General features: G+C 36.1%; 1 protein-coding gene across 3 annotated transcripts in view; it reads right to left on the minus strand.

Moving 5' to 3' along the window:
- Nucleotides 1-22,338, minus strand: part of USP33 (ubiquitin specific peptidase 33) — a 63,672-nt gene that overhangs the window by 20,923 nt on the left and 20,411 nt on the right. For all 3 annotated transcript variants that reach the window (XR_009521115.1, XM_060023920.1, XM_060023914.1), the window contains exons 2-12: nucleotides 15,580-15,711; nucleotides 15,323-15,376; nucleotides 14,831-14,893; nucleotides 13,547-13,699; nucleotides 11,206-11,308; nucleotides 10,393-10,462; nucleotides 8,781-8,894; nucleotides 6,226-6,304; nucleotides 4,680-5,091; nucleotides 2,212-2,352; nucleotides 858-973 (exon numbers count right to left, since the gene is read on the minus strand). Coding sequence is in view for 2 of the 3 variants with exons in the window: in XM_060023920.1 (XP_059879903.1) it covers nucleotides 858-973; nucleotides 2,212-2,352; nucleotides 4,680-5,091; nucleotides 6,226-6,304; nucleotides 8,781-8,894; nucleotides 10,393-10,462; nucleotides 11,206-11,308; nucleotides 13,547-13,699; nucleotides 14,831-14,893; nucleotides 15,323-15,376; nucleotides 15,580-15,660 (1,386 nt within the window). In the remaining variant the exon portion in view is untranslated. The remainder of the gene's footprint in view (nucleotides 1-857; nucleotides 974-2,211; nucleotides 2,353-4,679; nucleotides 5,092-6,225; nucleotides 6,305-8,780; nucleotides 8,895-10,392; nucleotides 10,463-11,205; nucleotides 11,309-13,546; nucleotides 13,700-14,830; nucleotides 14,894-15,322; nucleotides 15,377-15,579; nucleotides 15,712-22,338) is intronic.

Genomic DNA, 22,338 nt, shown 5'->3' on the forward strand with positions numbered 1-22,338 from the left:
CTGTTAAGCACTACTGCATTTATTTTTGAAAATGACCTCTAGTGATAGTTTTTAAATGTAGCTTAAAAAACAAGATGCGAAACCTAAACAGCTGAAAACATTTCAGGATAATTCCATTTAAATATCTGGTACCAAAATAGCCTACATTAAGATAACCCTATTGAAAACCCTTAGATTTGACTTAATTCTAACACAATAACTGAAAACTTACTTTGGGGTTTTTTTTGTGTTTTTTTTGAGATAGTTCATTTTACATTCATCTTAATTATATTCATCACTGCACTGAAGTAAAACTGTTCTTAAGAAAATCTCTAGGAAACTCAGGAATTTAGAGGTATTACTAAAAATCTCATGATGATTTTAATTCATGCTCTTGTTTATGAACCTGATACTACTTTTATTATCTGAATCCAAATTTAACATGGGAAAATATTTATAAGCCATACAACCAAGTGGAGAAGATACATACATAGCCTTGTGCCTGTGAATAACAACAGTTTCCTACTAATTTCATCAGCCTTGGAAGAATATGCATGTGTTACAATTTCTCGTTGCTGAGCAACATATCTCCTTTGTATGTGACCAGAGATGAAGAACTGAGTTAATCCTTCCTGCTAAATGCATGCCTGTTCAGTGACAGGTCAAGACCCATCCTTAAATCAGTATGTTACTATTGCTTCCAAAAACCAAGTTCTACTCTTAGAATCAATTTATATTTCTTCAAACACAAGAAATACATGTATAATCATCAACAACAAGGAAAAGACATTAAACTTTCACACCATTTTGTCAGGTTTTTTTTAAAAAAAGAGCATTTGACAGAAATTTCCTGTGTATTATAATTCTTTCATACTCACCCTATCACAAGTCAGACACTGCACTGAACTAATGATTGTTCCATCAAATATGTCTGAAATAACACTCCGGTATTTCTTGTGCTGTTTTTTTCTCTTTGGAGATGATGCAGACTGAGCTAGGATTGAAAAACAAGCATAGAAATTTTTTAGAAATCAAAGTAGTTCCTTTAGCATTTTTTTCTGAAATCTTTTAACAGCAAAATTACTATGCTGAAGAAATTTGTCAAAATACCATTCAAAAGCATTACCTAAAGAAAACACACACACACACAAAAAGAAACCTCAAAGAGAAACCATGATGAAATAGAAAGTATTCAGCTTCCCATCTTGACTTCAACCAGAATAGTTTTGCTTTTACTTATTTGTTTTTGCTCCCAAGTAAGGCTTTATTTGAAGAAAGGATGCTATTAAGCTTTGAGAGTTCTTTATATATTTTATATACAAGTCCTTTGTCAGCTACGCGATTTGCAAATATTTTCTTCCAATCTTATCTTTTCATTCTCTTAATGGTGTCTTTTGCCAAGAAAGATTTTAATTTTTTTTCTTTTACGGATCATGCTTTTGATGTCTTTGATGTTTTTAAAGAATTCTAACACAAGGTCATGAAAACTCTTATAAGAGTTTTACAGTTTTACATTTTCTAATACTGGAACTCTCATACATAGCTGGTCGGAAAGCAAAATGATACAGCCACTCCGAAAAACAATTTCATACAACATTAAGCATAAAACTAACATAAAACCCAGTAACCCCACATCCAGGTGTTTACCCTAAACAAATGAAAATTTATGTTCATACAGAAACCAGTACATAAATGTTTATAGCAACATTATTCATAATTGCCAAAAACTGGAAACAAATTCAAGTATTTCAGTCACACAATGAAATACTACTCAGTAATAAAAAAGAACTATTCAGACCTGCAACATGACTGTATCTCAGATTCATTACGCTAAGTGAAAGCAGCCTGTTTCAAAAGACTACGTCTGTATGATTCTCTTTATATGACATTCTGCAAAAGGAAAAACAATAGGAATAGGGAACAGATTCACAGGGCTGGGGCTTTGGGAGGAGTAGTGGGAGGGTCTGGTAGTATAAGGGAATTCTTTGGGGTACTGGAGCTGTTCTATATTCTGTTTGTGGTGATGGTAACAATCTGCGCACATGTTGAAACTCAGACCCCTACACCAAAAGAGTGAATTCTGTTGTATGTAAATTTGTGCCACACACACACACAAATTTTAAATCATGGTTGTGTAAAACTATGCTGTCAATTTAAAAAGCTTGAATAATATTTCATAATTAACACTTTAAACTATCAAAGCAAAGGAACCTGAATAACTGAAACTTCTACCTTTTTTGTGTGTGGGTGCCAATCCTGGCCACAAAGTGCCTGATTTCGGAGGGCTTGCTGATACACGTGGGTTAACACCTTCACTTGATGGGAGGGTCTGTGATGTAGACAGCTCATTCAAATGGACATCAGTAATATATTCTGTAATATTTAAAATTTGTATTATTACATTAAATAGTAAAATTATTCCACCTGTCAAATAAAGCTTTCTTCATCTGAGATTTTGAACACAACTCACATTAATAAATGTCAGGTAAAACACCTGATAGACATTAGGCTTGCTAAGCAAACTAACAGTGATTTTCCCCCTAGGAATCTAATTAACATTTATAACACATTACTGTTGTAGGCAATCCAGAAACTGTGCAAATATAAGTGTGGAAATATAAAGCCAAAGAGGATCATATTTGTCCTAACTTAGTATTTAAAAAACAAAAGCAATTTAGGGCAGTTTTTTAGAAAGCTTTAAAACTATATGGGAGAAAGAGAGATTATCCTCCCAAACTGACATAGTAAGCAAAATCTAACAAGAAATTTAGGCATAAAGTAATTATAAATTATTTTACTCTGTTATAAAAGGAAATAAAACCCTCTGTCAGAAAAAAACACCTTTTTTGGAATTAAATTATGAATCAAGAAAATATAAGCTCTATGAGAGCTATCTTGATTTGTTGTTGGATTCCTAGTACATAACATATATTCCAGGGCAAGAGACTGCTCAAAAAGTATTTGAGTGAAGAAAAGAGAATTGTACATAACAGACCCTGAAACAGAATGATTTCAGGGATTTTTCCAGATAATGCAAAATAAATGACTTTTATTACTTTCACAGAGGCATTTCTCATTATCCCAACCATGACTAAAAGCAGACTGCATAATATTGGGGGAAGAAAGAGGAGGAGACTCGCTCTAGCCTTTCAGAAGGGAATAAAGTTAATATCATCTAGGTCAGGGATTGGCAAATGATTCCTGTAACAGACCAGATAGTAAATATGTTGGGTTTTGCATGTCATATACGGTCTTTGTCACATTTTTCAATCAGAAAATGTAAAACCTCAGATCCCTGATCCAGGTCATCAATTAGTTACTAATTGTAAGCATAAACTTGCTATGGAGCAATAAAGAACCAGTAGGTCAAGTAATCAGGCTTAATCAGGCTTTTGATGAGGAAAGGCTAGATAGCAGACGGCTAAGTCTTTCAATACTGAAATTTCACATATCTATTGACTAAGCAACTTCTAACCACATCTAAACTTCTAAACATAACATCAGTATAATCAAGGAGCCTAACACGTTCTCCTGACTAGAAGGCATTTATGCACTGCACATGGGTGAACCACAAGTATTCCTGTGGTTAAGGAAATATCCTTCTCCTCCAGAAAAAATGTGGGGTTCAAAAACATAAGTAAATTGTTTAGTAGTTCCTACTCTTCAGTAATTACAAAAGATAAATTTTTTATGTTCCTTGTCTGCCACTTATTTTAAGGTCAGAGAATCTGAACCTCTGATGGTTTAATTTTATGTGCTTTGGAGAATTAAATACCACATTAAGCTAACACAAGTTAACCCTAGAAGAAATAAATGTAAAATGCAAAGCAACCTAGCTCAACTATCTTTCATTTGGCCACTTGCTCTTTCCCACAGGAACAATGACATGTATAACGGTATAATCTATCGTAACAGGGTTCATTATGGTTAATTAAACTCCTATGCCAAACATACACCAAGTATTTCATAGCTGATATGACTCCAATGACAGCAATCTAAATCTAACAGTCTACAATTTGGATTATTTTGCCATTTTGCAGATCTCAACCGAATCTGCTTTAAATGACATTAACTTAACACTCACATGCAAATAGTACTAAACTCTACTAGTCAGAAAGCCCAAAAGTAACATCTATTTAATACCCTCTTTCTTTCAATTAGTATGGTTGAACTATAATGTCATATACTACACACAAAATATTAAGCTAAAGCTATTAATTATTCTATTTCATTTTTATTATGCTAAATATAAACTGTGAACATTAACATGTAAATTAGAAATGTATTCTAAAGTCACATGTCAGGCTAATTCCGCTCTCCCCCAAATCAGAAAATGGTAAAATTACAAATATCATCTTAAATATAAACATATCTTGGGGCTTCCCTGGTGGCGCAGTGGTTGAGAGTCTACCTGCCGATGCAGGGGACATGGGTTTGTGCCCTGGTCGGGGAAGATCCCACATGCCGCGGAGTGGCTGGGCCCCTGAGCCATGGCCGCTGAGCCTGCGCGTCCGGAGCCTGTGCTCCGCAACGGGAGAGGCCACAACAGTGAGAGGCCCGCGTACCACCCACCCACACACACACACACACACACACACACACAAAATTATATATATATATGTATATATATATATAAACACATTTTGCACCCTTTGTCTAAAAATGAAACACTATCATTTGAAAATTATAAAAATTGTCACCTGAAGCTCTGCTGTGTATTTGCACTTTGACAGTTTCCTGATTGTTGAAGTCAACTGTTTCAGACACAGAGTCTCTATCTAATTCTCCTTCAGAATTCGCTTTATTAATCTTATTGCACATCTTCTCTTTTTGCCAATCTTTTGACATTTCGGAATTGTTTTCATCATCCTGAATTAACATTGTTGTTTCATTATTATCTTCAGAAAAGCTTCTAGACCCATTTTCATTTTCGGCTTTATCACTGCTGCTACAAGATTCACAAGACTGAAAATCTGCATCTGACTGGCTCTTGTCTTCCTCCATGGTCTCCTCAGTCATTATAGTTTGAGGATCCTCTTCTACTTCCATGACCTGTTCTTTCAGTTCTTCATGAAGCAGATCCATTAAACATCGAAGGAATTCTTGAGCATCCTAATATATAAGCAACATAGATATCACCATTTCATTAAAAACACATGTATGTAGAAATGAGAAAATATACAAAATGTGGTTAGCAACGGATTTCTAAATGTGTAGCTTTATACTAAGGAAATACAACTTTGTAGACATAAGGCATTGGAGGGATAGGAAGCACTAAGTTCTAAAAAGTTATGTAAATAAAACAAAAGTAATTAAAAAACTGAACATGTATTTCAATTAAAACTAAAAAAAACAATAAACAACAGCAACAAAAAACTGAAGATGATCTGGAGGTCAGCTTTAGTACTGCTGCTATTTTAAAAAACCTGAGTAAGGATTTGCCTCATCTGACAATAACAACTGAGAGAGATATCCTAAATTCAAGTATAAGTTTGGCTTAAAACTAAAGCTTTATCCAATTTTGCACTGTATCTCAAAAATCCTTGATCAACCTAGAATGTTTATTGAAAATACAAATTCGTAGGCCCCAACTTATGTCTACCAAGTCTCTGTGATCCAGGAATTTGCAACAGAAAAAGTTAACAGAGAACAGGTATTGTTTTGAAAAAGAAACACATGTGAGGACCAGGTATTAACATGAAAAAACATTATATAAAGTACAATAATTGAAACTGCCATTGGTGTCAATCCAAAAAATTACAGGTTGATGAAACAAATTAGAAAGCCCAGAAACAGACCTTATTATACATTAATGTAAGCATCAAATTAATAAAGAAGAAACTTTTAAAACCAGATAAGAAAATTCTTAAATCTGTACTTTCATACAATTTGTTAGCTGTTTGCGGAAAATTAAATTTGGATTATATTGTAATGTGAAATAAATGACACATGTCTAAAGAATTTTTTTTTTATTAAATCAGAAAATACAGGTAAAATTTATCCCTGGATGTGGAACTTTTCAAAGCTAAAAGCGCTAGAATATACTGACATATTTAAACACCCCCAAATTTAAAATTTCTAGAAAAATATGAAATTAAGAGAAAAGTGGAAAAATGTAAGCCAAAAATATGATATGGGGTTATTATTCTTAGAATAGCAAATGAGTATATAATAGTATAATGCATAATAGCACTCTGCAAATGTATTAAAGATTAATATTATGAATAAAGAGCAATAAAGACGTACCTGCTGAGAATACCCCCGAAATGTTGGATTTACAGTTTTAATTCCTTGAAACAGATTAGTAGGCACTACAAATCCTGGCCTGAGGAAGAAAACAGTTTTAGGAAGAAATCTGTGATTTTTAGTTTTTATTTTAGAAATGAGCAATCAGGGACTTCCCTGATGGTCCAGTGGTTGAAAATCCACCTTCCAATGCAGGGGACACAGGTTTGATCCCTGGTCAGGGAACTAAGATCCCACATGCCGTGGGGCAACTAAGCCCACGCTCCAAAACTAAGGAGCCCACGTGCCACAACTAAAGAGCCCGCATGCCGCAACTACAGAGCCCAAGTGCTCTGGAGCCCATGCAACACAACTAAAGAGCCTGTGTGGTACAACTACTGAGCCCGCACACTCTGGAGCCTGCGTGTCACAACTAGAGAGAAGCCCGCGTGAGCAATAAAGACCTAACACAGCCAAAAATAAATAATAATAATAAAAAAAAGAAACGAACAATCAAAAATTCAGAGAGTTAAACTGAAAAGTATTTGTGTTTCAGAAAATCATTCAAGGGCTTCCCTGGTGGCGCAGTGGTTGAGAGTCCGCCTGCCAATGCAGGGGACACGGGTTCGTGCTCCGGTCTGGGAAGATCCCACATGCCACGGAGCGGCTAAGCCCGTGAGCCATGGCTGCTGAGCCTACGCGTCCAGAGCCTGTGCTCCGCAACGGGAGAGGCCACAACAGTGAGAGGCCCGCGTACCGCAAAAAAAAAATAAAAAGAATCATTCAAAATTGCCCAATACTGGGACTTCCCTGGTGGTCCAGTGGCTGAGACTCCGCACTCGCAATGCAGGGGACCCAGGTTTGATCCCTGGTCAGGGAACTAGATCCCACATGCCGCAACTAAGAACCGGCACAGCCAAATAAACAAATAAAATAAATAAATATTTTTTTTAAAAAGAGGGCGTGTGTGGTGGTGGTGGGACGAATTGGGAGATTGGGGTTGACATATATAGACTAATATGTATAAAATAGATAACTAATACGAACCTGCTGTATAAAAAAATAAAATGAAATTTTAAAATACAGGGACTTCCCTGGTGGCGCAGTGGTTAGGAATCTGCCTGTCAATACAGGGGACACGGGTTTGAGCCCTGGTCCGGGAAGATCCCACATGCTGCAGAGCAACTAAGCCCGTGCACCACAACTACTGAGCCTGCGCTCTACAGCCCACAAGCCACAACTACTGATGCCCGTGCGCCTAGAGCCTGTGCTCCGCAACAAGAGGAGCCACCACAACGAGAAGCCAGTGCACCGCAACGAAGAGTAGCCCCTGCCCACCACAAATAGAGAAAGCCCGCGCACAGCAATGAAGACCCAACATAGCCAAAAATAAATAAATTGATGAATTAATTTTTAAAAAAAGAAAAAAAGATTGCCCCTTCGTTTAAAAAAGAAAACAGTGAGAAAAAAAAGAGAACAAAAGCAAACAAAAAAATTGCCTAGTATTATGCTTCACAGGTTCATCAAAATAGCTTATTTTTGATATTTAAGCTACGTAATTTATTGTTCTCCCCCTAATGAAATGATTATGCTCTACTATATGATTTTTCAAAAAATACTTCTAATTACTTAAAATAATATTTTAATTACTTAAAATTCCTGGGATAAGTATATCTAGTACACTATCTAAATAAAAATTTTAAACCAGCCATCAAATACTCATGAAAACAAAAATGAAAAGTAAACCAGATGCAAGATTTAATCACTTAAAATTCTGTACTATAACACTTCTGAAGTTTAGTAAACTTCCAAGAATATTAAGTTTATAGTTGCAGGGCAAAGAAGCTTAAACATAGCAGTTAAGGGTTAATTCTAGTTATTCAGTAAGGAACTTAGAAACGTTAGAACCCTTGGCAGCAACGGGTAATACCCAATAGGGATAAATGACAAGAGAGAATTCTGTCTCTTGAATATTAGAAATGTGAATGATATATAACTTCACATCCCAAAATAATTCATTAAAACAATCTTTTCCTAGCATACTGAAATGACAGTAATAACAAATTTTTGACTCTAGAGATACTCTTTAGTAGGGAGTCAAATATCTCAAAGAAAACTGAAGCACTTAAGAATATAAGTACATGAAAGCTTTGGTGATTGTTTTCTTAGAAGAAAGGCTGGGTAGTTCTTAGGAACCATTAAATGCAACTTTCTGAATAGTTCTAATACAAAATATTACAGCAAACAATTATTTTTCTAATGCTACACTTAGAATAATTAAAGATAAGCAGAAAAATAAACATTCATATATGCCTCTATGGTCTGATTTTAGCACTGTGAGAATGCCTACTCCTGAATTAAAAATCAAAAGTGTCAGTAACAGCAGCTTTAACAGTTCAACATTTTATCTCCAGTCCAGATATTTCCTTTGGATGTTCATTTTCAAATATAACATGCCCAAAACTGAGTGTCTCAAATCTCCTTTTTACAGCTCTATAAATGCACCTGCAAATGTTTAATATTTATGATATTCATTTAAAAACATAATAATGAAAATAAACATATTAAGTACATACCTGCTTTTATGCCACAGCTCTGTCATCAGTTTGAGATAACTTTTACAAATAGCTGGTTTCTTATCTGTTCGGGCTAGTCCTCCACAATCAAGAAAAAACTGTGTCAAAGGTGGGCTAGTTTAAAAAAAAAAAAGGTTAAAAAAAAAAAGTTAGAGTGCAGTCACAGCTTAATACTGATTGACTTCTAGTCATTCAATGAATTGACAGCACATAGAGCCCTGTATCTGTTACTTCTTTGCTCCCTTTTACAGCTTCACATTCTTTCCTTCATTATCTTGCTCAACCCATCAAATCAGATTTGACCCACCACATCAGAGTCCTCAATGCTGCCAAATCCAGTAAAGATCTTTCATTTCCCCCTCAGTAGCATTTGTCACACGTGGTTCACCCATTTCTCTTGACCAACGTAATGCACTTTTTTACTTTTCTTCTTGACCTCTCTGGTAACTCTTTTCCCTCTTTATTGTTTTTTCTGCTCTTACCAGGTATATAACTATCAGGGTTCCTCAACTTTTCATCTCTTCCCTGGGTGATCGTCTGCAGAGCATTCCATACTGCACCTACCTACTTTACAGGACTATAATTAAAAAAAAAAAACTAATTGCTTTATTAGAGACTTTCCACCTACAGAAAAATATAAAATATTTTCCTAGGACCTCTGAACTAAAAGTGATTTGAGGAATTAATTAGTTTAAGCTCCTTGTTTTCTAGATGTAAAAACAAATAACTTCCTCAAAGACATACAACCACCTAGGGTCTGAGCCAGGACCAGCAGTCTTAGGAAACTACAGGCACGATCAAAGCAACCCCATTGGGACAACAATGGATTATGTCCCAACTCAGTTTCTTACCTACTCTACCTTAAGAGTTACTCAACAAGAAAGAAGAAATAACTTTTTCAGGAATATTTACACATTTAGGCTTTAGTTAATCCAGATAATTTTTTAAGTGGGGGCATTTCAGAAAAGGGGGGGAGGCAGCACTATGTGTTGAGAGGGGTGAGGGAAGAGGTACAGCAAGGATTTAATGGGATCCTGTTGGCTAGGGGAATTGAATATAATTGTCACCTCTTTCCCATATTACTATTAATGTATATTTCTTTCTTTTCTCTTCTCACTCCTTTCTTCTCAGTGTACTACAGCAGCACGGTTTTCTGCTCCAAGAGTAACTCTATTATTCTTTTTTCACAATTTTATTTTATTTATTTATTTTTGGCTACACTAGGTCTTTGTTGCTGTGCGAGGGCTTTCTCTCGTTGCAGTGAGTGGGGGCTACACTTTGTTGCAGTGTGCGGGCTTCTCATTGCAGTGGCTTCTCTTGTTGCGGAGCACAGGCTCTAGGCTCGCAGGCTTCAGTAGCTGCGGCACGTGTGCAGGCTCAGTAGTTGTAGCTCGTGGGCTCTGGAGCATAGGCTCAGTAGTTGTGGCGCACAGACTCAGTAGTTGTGGCGCGCGGGCTTAGCTGCTCCGTGGCATGTGGGATCTTCCCAGACCAGGGATCAAACCCGTGTCCCCTGCCTTGGCAGGCGGATTCCTAACCACTGCACCAGCAGGGAAGTCCTCCAAGAGTAACTTTAAAAAACTATACTAACAAAATTAATTTATCTACTTACCAATTGGAAAGAGCCTGCAAAGCTGCATTCATATAACAAGTATTTCCAATATTTTTCAAACCTGTAAGACCTATTAGGAAAAATTATAAGTTATGTTATCATTCAATAATGCAATGACTCAATTTTATGAGTGTTCGCTGAATATGTAACTAGGTAATTATTATGGTTCCCAAACTATGTTAAGGAAATACAAAATACATTATAGAAATACAAACAGCAACTTGAATAACCAAAGAGGTCAGACTTACACCAAAGTGTTAATTTTCAGAAAATTATTTAAATATATCCTTAAAGGGTTAAGATTCCCTTACATCAACTATAAAACAGAAAAGTCTGTACTAAACTATACAGATAGTTTATACTAAGAACTGTGGGCTTTAGTAAAGTGATGCAAGAGAAAAGAAGCATCAAAGTTGTCCGTTTGCTTTTTCACAGATACAATTTTACTAGGTCAAATTTCAGAACTTTTTTTAAAATACAATTACTTTATTGATTTATTACAATCAAATACTGCCAACTAGCATTACTTCCACTCATGCATCATTAAAAACAAAAGGATATTTCCTTGGTATTTTCAAGTGATGCATAATACAATAAATAAACAAAAAAAGGTAGAACTTAAAAATGCACCCTGATTAATTACGTAAACTGATAATTTTTTTTAAAAAGCATAACCGATAATCTGATTCCTAGAAATTTTTTTTGTAATTATCTTCTGATCATCTCTAGATTTTGAAATATTCACATGATACAATTTCCTAAAGAAATGGACAGTAGCATACAAAGGAGTGTTATACAGGAGAATTATTTTACCTCTTGCCTTAAGTTCATCTTCTTCTTCCACTTCTATGTCCAGATCATCAAATACAGCAACCAGAGGAGTTTTTAACGTTGTGTTACTGGGTATTTTAAAATCCTGGATAACAGAAAAGATAGCAGGCTTGAACAAATCCTTAGGTCAAAAATTTTTTTTAATTTGTTCGCAGCTTATCTGTAGACTTCTACAATCTCTCCTGATACTTGTTACTAAAGTTATTTTGCATCCTTTTATGCATATGAAATAGTTTTAAATATTTTTTAAAATTCCAATATTAATTCCTGAGAATTGGATTAACTCAAGAGGTTGCAACTGGTGACTTGGTCAAATGCTAGTCCACACTGTTTTAAAAAAAAAGGACGAAAACCGAAACAAAAGCAAAACTTTGAGCTAATATTTTAAAAATTGAGTGAGCTCATATAAAAATCAAATTCTGCAAGTTCTCTTCTAATAGCAGAAGATCAAAGTACACTGAACCCATTTAGCAACCATCAGTGGGAGGAGGAAACTGAACAGCAGAATGTACTTAGCACGTGCTCTCCAACTTATTACAGCCTATTTCTCTTCTTCAAGGCATGCATATATGCACTTACACCCACCCACTTTATACATTTACTTTACCTTCCTGGCATCTGTAGATACTAGATAGTTGGGTAGGCCCCATATTCTCACTTTGGTGTATTGAAATACAGAGAAGTAGAGCAGCTTTAAAAAAAAAAGCATTCAAAATCTTACCTCCTACAAAACTGTTTGAAAAATCTTAATGACATTTGAATGGTTTCCAATACTGTTATTCTATAATTAATGTTCTGATGAACTGGGTTCAAACAGCCTGTAAATTTTATACTGCTAAAAAAAATCTGTACAAATAACTTTCTTTTTCTTCTGAGTAATTTCTTCAACAATGGGATCATCAGGAAGTTGTATGAAATTAAATTCATGCCTTTTATGTGTTATAAATATAACTCACCAGAAAATTATTTACAAGCTATCAGAAAAGTATCAGTATACTTATTCAACCAGATTCAGCATTCACTAAGAGTTTGCAATCATAATCTATTTGGGCAGAAATGGCAGATAGCTGTTTTAACTTACTTTTCTTTAGTCAGTGATGATTATTTTCTCGATGTGTTTTAATTTGTATTTCTTCTTTGTGAACTATCTGTACTTATTCTTTAGATTATTATAAATTGTTATCAGTTCCTCATGTGATTAAACTTTTAATTATCACATTTTTGTTAATAGTGTTAGAGGGTTCAGGTAAACTTATTTTCAAACTACCATGGCATTCAAAAGAAAACCAAAAAACACGTTTTTGAATGATAAATAGGTATCAGTAGGAGAAACAGTAATGATGGTAATTTATAAACTAGAGTTATTCAACTATGAAACTAGAAATGCAACAAGTATACCTTGTCTAAAATCTAGTCACTTGAAGTTATATAACGTGTGAGGCAAGCAAATTTACTATCACAAATATCTACCATCAGAATGTGATGCAAAGATACAACACAAAATATCTTAAGAATTGGTATCAAAGAACACAATTATAGAAATACAATGTGATTTCTATAACACAGAAGGAAAAAACTCACTGATGTGTTAATTAAACCATACAGACCAAATGATGATAGGACGCCAACTATTCTTATTTTTTTCATTCCTTTTCCTATTTTTTCTTTTTTTTTTTTTTTGGCCACGCTGCGCGGCAGGCAGGATCTTAGTTCCCCAACTAGGGATCGAACCCATGCGCCCTACAGCGGAAGCGCGGAGTCTTACCCACTGGAGGGCCAGGGAAGTCCCTCCCTTTCCTATTTTTTATATGACTAGAAAAGTCTCAATATTAAGTGACCAATCTTTGCAAGCTTACCCATCTTTTGTAACCAAACACTGATGTTAAGCTTTAATGTATTCTATCTGGTTTTCAATAAATTAGTAAAATGTTTACAGTAATATACATTGGGGTGAAGCAGGGAGGGAAATGAGGAAAAGAGAGCTGAATTAGGGCCTATCAAAGAAGGCCCATCACCTCTCCTAGAATCAGACTGGCTAGAAAAAGAAACATTATTTAAACCAGCTGTTTTTTTAAGTTTTTAAAACACATCAGATGCTTTTCCATCTTCAGACAGGTGTGGGCTTCAATTTCACTCTAATCCATCACTCTATAAAAGAACAAAGGCCAGCTTCGGTGTTTCATTTGAGGAAAGGAGGCACATTATGGAAATTTTTTAAAGTACAGGTGAAGTAGGGCTCTTTTAGATTTCAGCTACATGACAAATTCTGAAATTATTACCTGAAAATATTTGATATTTTAATTACACAGATTTAGATTATTACCTGGACACTATTTTCTTGTGTTTGGTGAAGTGGTTTTACATGAGGTAATGAAGGCTGAGTTCCTAATTTTCTATCCAAAAATACTTCTTTGCTGCAAGCATAACACCATACTCGAAGAGTGGTAAGGTTCACAGTTAAATAATGCTTTGTCTCCTGTATAATTTCATGGGAGAGAGGGAAGAAGAGTCAAAATTATAGTTGAAAACCTTTCAAAAGATCATAGAAGATAAACTGCTGGCCTTTGATGAATAACAATAACTCAAAAGAGAAAATTTAAACTGGAGCACCAAAAAACCATTTTTTAGATAAATTAGATAAATAGATAAATAGATAAATCTAAGCCTACTCCAAAAGTTATTCTATTGTCATTTTTCACCACTATTCATTATAAAGATAAACACAAGAGTTATTATAAGACTCTGCTTTGCGGTTAGCAAGTAATTATAATACAAGAAAACTGACAATAGCACAGGTAACTGTTCCAGGAGGTCAGAATGGCAAAAGAATATAAATGACATGAATCAAAGCACAAAACAGCTCAAGCGATAGTGAATATGATCTTGGATATACGAAACTCCAGCCTTTCTCAACTAGAGTTCTGCAAGAGAATAATGCCCTATAGACAATGATTTGAGTAACTATTTTCTCAATTCTCCCAAGAATGGTACAGAGTACCACCATTCTAGATGCACCAAAGAGAAGTAAATTAACTATGTACCATGATGCCTGAGAGCCTTAATTAATTCTCTTGAAGAACCCTGGTTGAGAACAGTTAATGCTGTAGAGATAAATATGAACAAGACAGTTCATTCTCAAGAAAATGTATAGTTTAGAATGGGAGCTCTATCTAATCTGTAAAAGAAGCATGCCAGAATTACACACAAGCACCAAACAACCAGGGTGACGTAGAAACGGGACTCCAGTAAGGAGGATGTAGAGAAAAAGGTATATGAGTTGAGACTTGAAGTCAGTCAGGCCCTGTCATAGCCTAGGCTTCTATTCTTGACTTCAACTTCCATATCCTACTAATATCTTCAGCTACCACCTCCATACATCTGGAGGTACATTTCTTAAATCACTACTCTCTTAATTACAACCTCTTTCTAATACTGATCTTAGCAATTCCCCTCCCCACCTTTTTATAAGCTAAGATTTAACACGTTTATTAAAAAAAAAAGAAAAACGGACAAAATTTTGAATTACAACTTAATGTTGTATTTGCTTTCCCTTTCCTTCAGGCTCTCTTTAAAAAACGTCTTGCATGAAATTTTTCTACATACATACCTGAGAATGTATGGTGCTATGATCTATTTGTGATTCACCACAGCCAACATATGAACATCTATTCTATAAATAATTATATAAAAAGGAAAATTAGGTATTTTATAACATGTAAGTTTACAATAATAGCATTACAATTACATTTACAATGAAGTTCTGATCACATGGTTTAACGGAAAGATTAAATGACTTCCCAAGTCAGTTATTTTAACCAAAAGGTACTAGGCACAAAAGAATATAACTGGAATATTTATAAGCTAAAAGATATGTCTCCGCTAATAAAAGGTGAGGGTAAAATATTTTAGTGATTTACCAAACTCTGCGAAAAGCACTGTAAATTAAAGCCCAAAGTTTAAAGTTTAATTTTTATAATCGATAATGATCTTAAAGTATGTTCATTTATGAAGTCCTCTAAGTGTCAAAAAAAATCTTCTAGTTAACCTTATTCAGATATAAATTTTTATATCAAACTTTTGAGAAGAAACATACACATACCTCCAGGCACGCCCAAAGGTTTGGTCCTCTGACTTTACAATCCTGACAAGAACCCTATGAAAGGAAAATCACACAGGCAACATTACCGTTACATAAATACAGCCAAATATATACATTCACTAATATCATATATAAAAAATTTGGATTCATGAACATAGAATATTGTAGTAATCTACAGAAAACACATATCTGGGAGAAAAATGAATATGATCTTTTAAAGGATTTTTTAAAGGAAGAAAAAAAGCCCTCTTTCTTACATGAGATTTTTGTATTAAATCTTCTTTAGTTATTTCACCAACTGAATCCAAATGCGGACAATGACCTCGAAAAGCTGACATTTTGTTAGAAATGTTTTCCTGTTTCTCAAGGCTTTCCAAATGAGGTAATACCTACAGAAAAATTGACCAGAAAAGTCAATTTTAAAAGTGCTAATATATTAAAAATTATTAAAAGATAAAACAAGAAGCATACATGTTTATAAGTTTGCCCTACAAAAGTGTATATTTTCAAATACATCTAGGGTACTTTCACAATTGAAGTTAATTTCAACACTGGAAGTTTCTCTACTAATAAATAATCATTTTATTAAAATTGATACCTATGAGTCAATGTAAGTTTGTTTCTCCATTACTTTTGCTGCTTTTTCCCCTTTCTCCCATTTCATTTTTTAAAGGTAAATAAAAGGGAAAAAACGTCAGGTTATTCAATTTAAGTATTTTTACCCCTTCTTATTTTTCGTTTAAAAAGATTAACCCTTAGGCTAGAATTGGAATTGAAAAGAAAAAGAATTCAAATGGAAACCTTCATTTTCACACTAGCAATAGCCCACTGATGATATAAATGAAATAGTTTGGTATCCTAGCAATAAACCAGCATAGTCAATTCACATCAGAGTTTCTCAACCCTGGCACCACTGACACTTCAGGCCAGATAATTCTCTCTTGTGGAGGGTTGTCCTGTACATTGTAAGATATTTAGCAACATTCCTTCTTCTACCCACTAGATACCAGAACACCCTCACTACTACCACTCTGAGCTTCGACAACCAATGTCATTAGACGGTGTAAAATTATGTCCTCTGGGGACAAAGTCATCCCAGGTTGAGAACCACATTATCATATGATCCTTCCAACAACACTGAGATACGCACCATTATTATCTTCATCTGCATATAAGGCTAATAAGAGAAGAAAACCTAACTGAGTTCGCATTGTTAACATAGGATTCAAACTAGGATTTGAATCCACCTATATATCTCATGGGTAAGAGCCAAGGACTCTAAAGTCAAATAGACCTGAAGATTCCAGTAAGTGCTGAATGCCGTACTCCTACCGTAAGGGTTAAATGAGGTAGTACATGTCACGTGTGTAGCACATACTACACATACACATAAAACTTTATTAGGCACTCTGCATCATCCCTTGAGGTTTTTTTATATGACCAGTAAAGGTCTCAGACCTCCCTCCCCTATGAGACAACCAGTTTAAGACTGAGGTAGTTTCCCAAATCAATAATAATTTTCCTAATATTCTTCAGGAGTTTCCTCAATTCCATTAAAGTAAACAGAAGGCAAAGTATTTTGCAATCCCAGTGAACTTTATTTCCTCCAAGACATCACAATGTACTGTAATGTCACTAAATTTTATCTACCTCTACTTTAAATCTTATGAATCATAGAGCAAACTTATACACTGCATTCAATGCCCAGATTATCTTATGAATGGTTTAAGTGAGTGATTTCCAAGTAAACATCTCAAGTCTAACTCAGTAAGGATTTCTAGGTCGTCTTTGGACTGCACATTCTACCCATCTATCTATCTATCTATCGCTGTGTTGGGTCTTTGTTGCTGCACACAGGCTTTCTCTAGTTGCAGAGAGTGGGGGCTCTCTTCGTTGCGGTGCGCAAACTTCTCAATGCAGTGGCTTCTCTTATTGTGGAGTACGGGCTGTAGGCACGTGGGCTTCAATAGTTGCAGCACAGGGGCTCAGGAGTTGTGGCTCGTGGGCTCTAGAGCACAAGCTCAGTAGCTATGGCGCACGGGCTTAGTTGCTCTGCAGCATGTGGGATCTTCCCAGACCAGGGATCGAACCCGTGTCCCCTGCACTAGCAGGCGGATTGTTAATCACTGCGCCACCAGGGGAAGTCCCGGATTGTACATTCTTAATAACAGGGCATTTTATGAACTTTCATTCATCTTTGGGGTTTGAGAAAATTATTTGGGAAAAAGTTAAGAAACTTTCTAGGAAAGAATAAACAGTTATACATGTGCTGAAATATTAACACATTAGAAAACACATTAAATAAAAAGCTTCTATCAAATCAAATCAAATGATAAGTCCAATATTATACTGCAACTTACAAAATACAACAGGAATAAGGCTGGGGTTGATATTGAATAAGTCATTATTTATAAATACCACATTACTACGTAATATTACATAAGCCATGCTCCTGACTTTCAGAGCATGAAGTTAAACTTAAAATAATTAATATTTTCCATTTTTTATTTATATATGGAGGAGGGTTTCCCACCCACCTCTCACTTCCTTTTGTAATTAGATATCTTTTCCCTCTTACCCAAATACTCCCACTTGCAACCATAATGGAGTGACATGGACCAGATTTAACCTCTCAAATAAGTAAGAAACCAGACCAAAAAATATAAAATAATGGTTTTCAGACACAGACACTGGATAACAGGTACTGCAGGACACTGATCCATAAGAAGATAAAAACAAGGTGACTACCCCAACTTACTGCCTGGAGAGAATTTCCTTCTAGGCCACAGTACAGGTAGAAGAAAACCCAAACAGATTTTGGTGATCTCTCTAAGTTGAAGAGACAGAGTTGAAAATTCAGGGAGGCCAAGGTGAGTAACAGACAGTAAAGAACTGAATAGAGAGAAGTGAACTCTGGAGATTCGTAAAGGGCTACCATTATGTTTTCAACCAGTACTGATGAGCATGTGCCTGTGATTAAACTACCCTAAGAAGGGGAAAGAACTATTAGAAAGGAGCAGGTAGAACAATTCTCAAAGCCAACCCAGGTCTGTCTGTGTTTCCACCAGAGTTGAAAGATTTCATAATACAGAAGGAATAAAATAGCATACTCAGAAGGGTATCACCTTAGTATTGGGAAAAAATTATCCCTAGAAGAAAGACTACTTTGGTTCTGCCTTCAAAAAGTTCAAAAGAGAGCATTACAGGGTCAAACTGTTCCCAAGAAATTTAACTGTGCCTCAGAAAAAAAAATGAACATTTAAAGGAATGAAAACAACCAGCACCTGACAAGGTAAAAATCAAATGTCTGGCATCCAATCAAAAACTATAAGATATACAGGGGCTTCCCTGGCAGCACAGAGGTTAACAATCTGCCTGCCAGTGCAGGGGACACAGGTTCGAGCCCTGGTCTGGGAAGATCCCACATGCCGTGGAGCAACTAAGACCATGCGTCACAACTACTGAGCCTGTGCTCTAGAGCCTGCAAGCCACAACTACTGAGCCCACGTGCCACAACTTCTGAAGCCCACACACCTAGAGCCCGTGCTCCACAACAAGAGAAGCCACCACAATGAGAAGCCAGTGCACCACAACAAAGAGTAGTCCCTGCTTGCCACAACTAGAGAAAGCCCACACACAGCAACAAAGACCCAATGCAGCCAAAAATAAACAAATTAATTAATTAATTAAAAAAATTATAAGATAGGGCTTCCCTGGTGACGCAGTGGTTGAGAGTCCGCCTGCCGATGCAGGGGACACGGGTTCGTGCCCCGGTCCGGGAAGATCCCACGTGCCGCGGAGCGTCTGGGCCCATCAGCCATGGCCGCTGAGCCTGCGCGTCTGGAGCCTGTGCTCCGCAAGGGGAGAGGCCACAGCAGTGAGAGGCCAGCGTACCGCAAAAACAAAACAAAAAAAATTATAAGATATACAATGAAGGAAAATCTGACCCTCAGTGGGGAAGAAAAACTAAGGGACCCAGACATAAGACAGATGATAGAATAAAGGATACAAATGATAAGGAGAGACATGAAAGGAAAAAAAAGAAAGACCCAAATCAAGTATTTAGATGTTAAAAAAAAAAATTTGAGGTGAAAAATACAATGGATGAGATTAAGAGTAGATAAGACAAGGCAAAAGAATAATGAACTTGAAGACACAGCAAAAGAAACTATGAAACACAAAGATGGAGAAACTTAAACAAGAGCATCACTCAGCTAGATGGAAAAGTCTGAACAGGATGAAAACTAAAAAACCTACAAATTGAAGCAACACAAGCTATAAGAACAAATAAAACCACAGCATATCAAAAACAAGTTGCTTAAAACCAGTGACAGGACAGACATCTTAAAAGCAGCCCCAAAAGACCCAGAATGTATACTAGAAACAACATAAGCTGGAAGGCAGAGGAGCAACATCTTTACAGTTTACTGAAGGAACACTGTCAACCAAGAACTCCATACCTAGGAAAATATCTTTCAAAAACTAAGGCAAAATAAAGACTGCATTAGACATAATAAAGCTGAAAGAATTTATCACCAGCATACCTGCACTATAAAACCTGTAGGTATGCTTTAATAATTTTCTATATAAATCATACACAAATACACATACAGAGATATACATGACCATCTTTTTTGTCAATAATATTTTATTTTTTCAATAATATTTTAAAAGACATCTATTTATGTCAAAATTTTCATGGATACATACGAAATGCATTCACACATGGATGCATGCATTCAATCAATTCTTCTAATAATAGACTTTCACTTTGCTTCCATATTCTGCCACTAAAAAATCCATGTAAACATAATGGGTGGGCTTTTATATTTGTATTACATGGGCCAATTTATAAAAATAGATTTTACAATATTACTTTCCAAAAATGCTATAACAATTCATATTTCCACTCATAAGGGAATACCATTTTCTGTACATCAACACCATTTTCTATACTAGTAAAGGTATTACTGGCTTTCTTTTTTTTAACTGTTGTCATTTGATGGGTATGCTGTTATATTTCACTAGTATTTAATTTGCATTGTCTTGACATGCGTGGCTAGCTCAGTCAGTGGAGCACGAGACTCTTTAATTTGCATTACCTTGACAACCTGTGAGACTGCCTTTTCATGAATTTTATAGCCTCCTAGATTTGTTATTTTATTTAATGGCTCTTTAAATCTTTGCCCTTTTTACAATTGGGTTGATAGCCTCTTCTTGTAAACAGAATCCTGTCTTCTATACTGCAACCATTTTTCAAACTTACTATTTGTCTATTAAGTTTTTAATTTTTAATTTTGATGAAATACACATAAGTTTATCATCCTAACCTTTTTTTTTTTTTTTTTCTTCTTCCGTACGCAGGCCTCTCACTGTTGTGGCCTTTCCCGTTGCGGAGCACAGGCTCCGGACGCGCAGGCTCAGCGGCCATGGCTCACGGGCCCAGCCGCTCCGGGCATGTGGGATCTTCCCGGACTGGGGCACGAACCCGTGTCCCCTGCATCGGCAGGCGGACTCTCAGCCACTGCGCCACCAGGGAAGCCCATCCTAACCATTTTTAAATGTACAGTTCAGTAGCATTAAGTACACTCACACTGTTGGGCAATCAGTCTCCAGAACTCATCCCATCTTGCAAAAGTGAAACTCCACAGCATTACACAGCAACTCTCCATTCCCCCTCCCACCAACCACTGGCAACCACCGTTTCACTTTTTGTCTCTACAAATTTGACTAGTCAGGGTACTTCGCAAGTGAAATAGAGTATTTTCTTTGTGATTTATTTTACTTAGAATAATGTCCTCAACGTTCGTTGATTTTTATAGCTTGGGCCAGAATTTCCTTCCTTTTCCAGACTGAATAACATTCAATTGCGGTGATATCTCACTGTGGTTTTGATTTGCATTTTTGCAATTAGTAATGTTGAGCATCTTTTCATGTGCTTGTTAGGCATTTATTTATATACCTTCTTTGGAGAAAAGTCTATTCAAGTACTTGAGCCATTTTTTTAATCGAGTTTTTGCTTTTTGGTTGTTCAGTTGTAGGAGTCCTTTATGTACTCTGGATATTTAGCTCCTTACCAGATACACAATTTGCAAATATTTTCGCCCATTCCATAGGTGGCCTTTTCACTCTGTTGACTGTGTCCTTTGATGCACAGAAGTTTCTAACTGATATAATCCAAGTTATCTATTTACTACTTTTGTGACCTGTGCTTTTAGTGTCAGATCCAAGAAGTCGCTGCCAAATCCAATGTCACAGTTCCCCCCTCTATGTTTTCTTCTAAGAGTTTTAGTTCTTATGTTTAGGCCTTTGATCCACTAAAGTCAATTTTTGTATGTTTGTGTAAGGTAGGGATCCAATGTCATATTTTTGCATATGGATATACAGTTTGCCCAATACCCTTTCTCTAAAAGACTGTTTTTTCTCCCACTGAATGGTCTTGGCACTCTTGACAAAAAACATTTGACCAGGGGATACTTTACTAAGATGGTGAAGTAGGCAGACCCCGAGCTCACCTCCTTCCACACACACACAAAAATTACAACTATTTACAGAGCAACTATCTATGAGAATGACCTGAAGACTAGCAGAAAAGATTTTCCAGAACTAAAGATATGAAGAAGGAACCATGAAATAGATAGAAGGAGCAGGGATGCAATATAGTCAAGACCCACACGCCTGGGTAGGCAACCCACAAACAAGAGAATAATCACAATTGCAGGGAATTCCCTGGTGGTCCAGTGGTTAAGAATCCACCTTCCAGTGCAGGGGACGCAGGTTGGATCCCTGGTTGGGCAACTAAGACCACACATGCTGCAGGGCAACTAAGCCTGTGCACCGCAACTACTGAGCCCACAAGCCACAACTAAACTAGAGAGCCTGCACACCACAACTAGAGAGAAGCCCACGCACCACAATGAAGAGTCCACGTGCCACAATGAAAGATCCCACGTACCATAACTAAGACCAGACACAGCCAAAAATAAGGAATATTAAAAAAGAAATCACTACTACAG

Source organism: Delphinus delphis, chromosome 1, assembly GCF_949987515.2.
Source record: "Delphinus delphis chromosome 1, mDelDel1.2, whole genome shotgun sequence".
NCBI classification, from domain to species: Eukaryota; Metazoa; Chordata; class Mammalia; order Artiodactyla; family Delphinidae; genus Delphinus; species Delphinus delphis.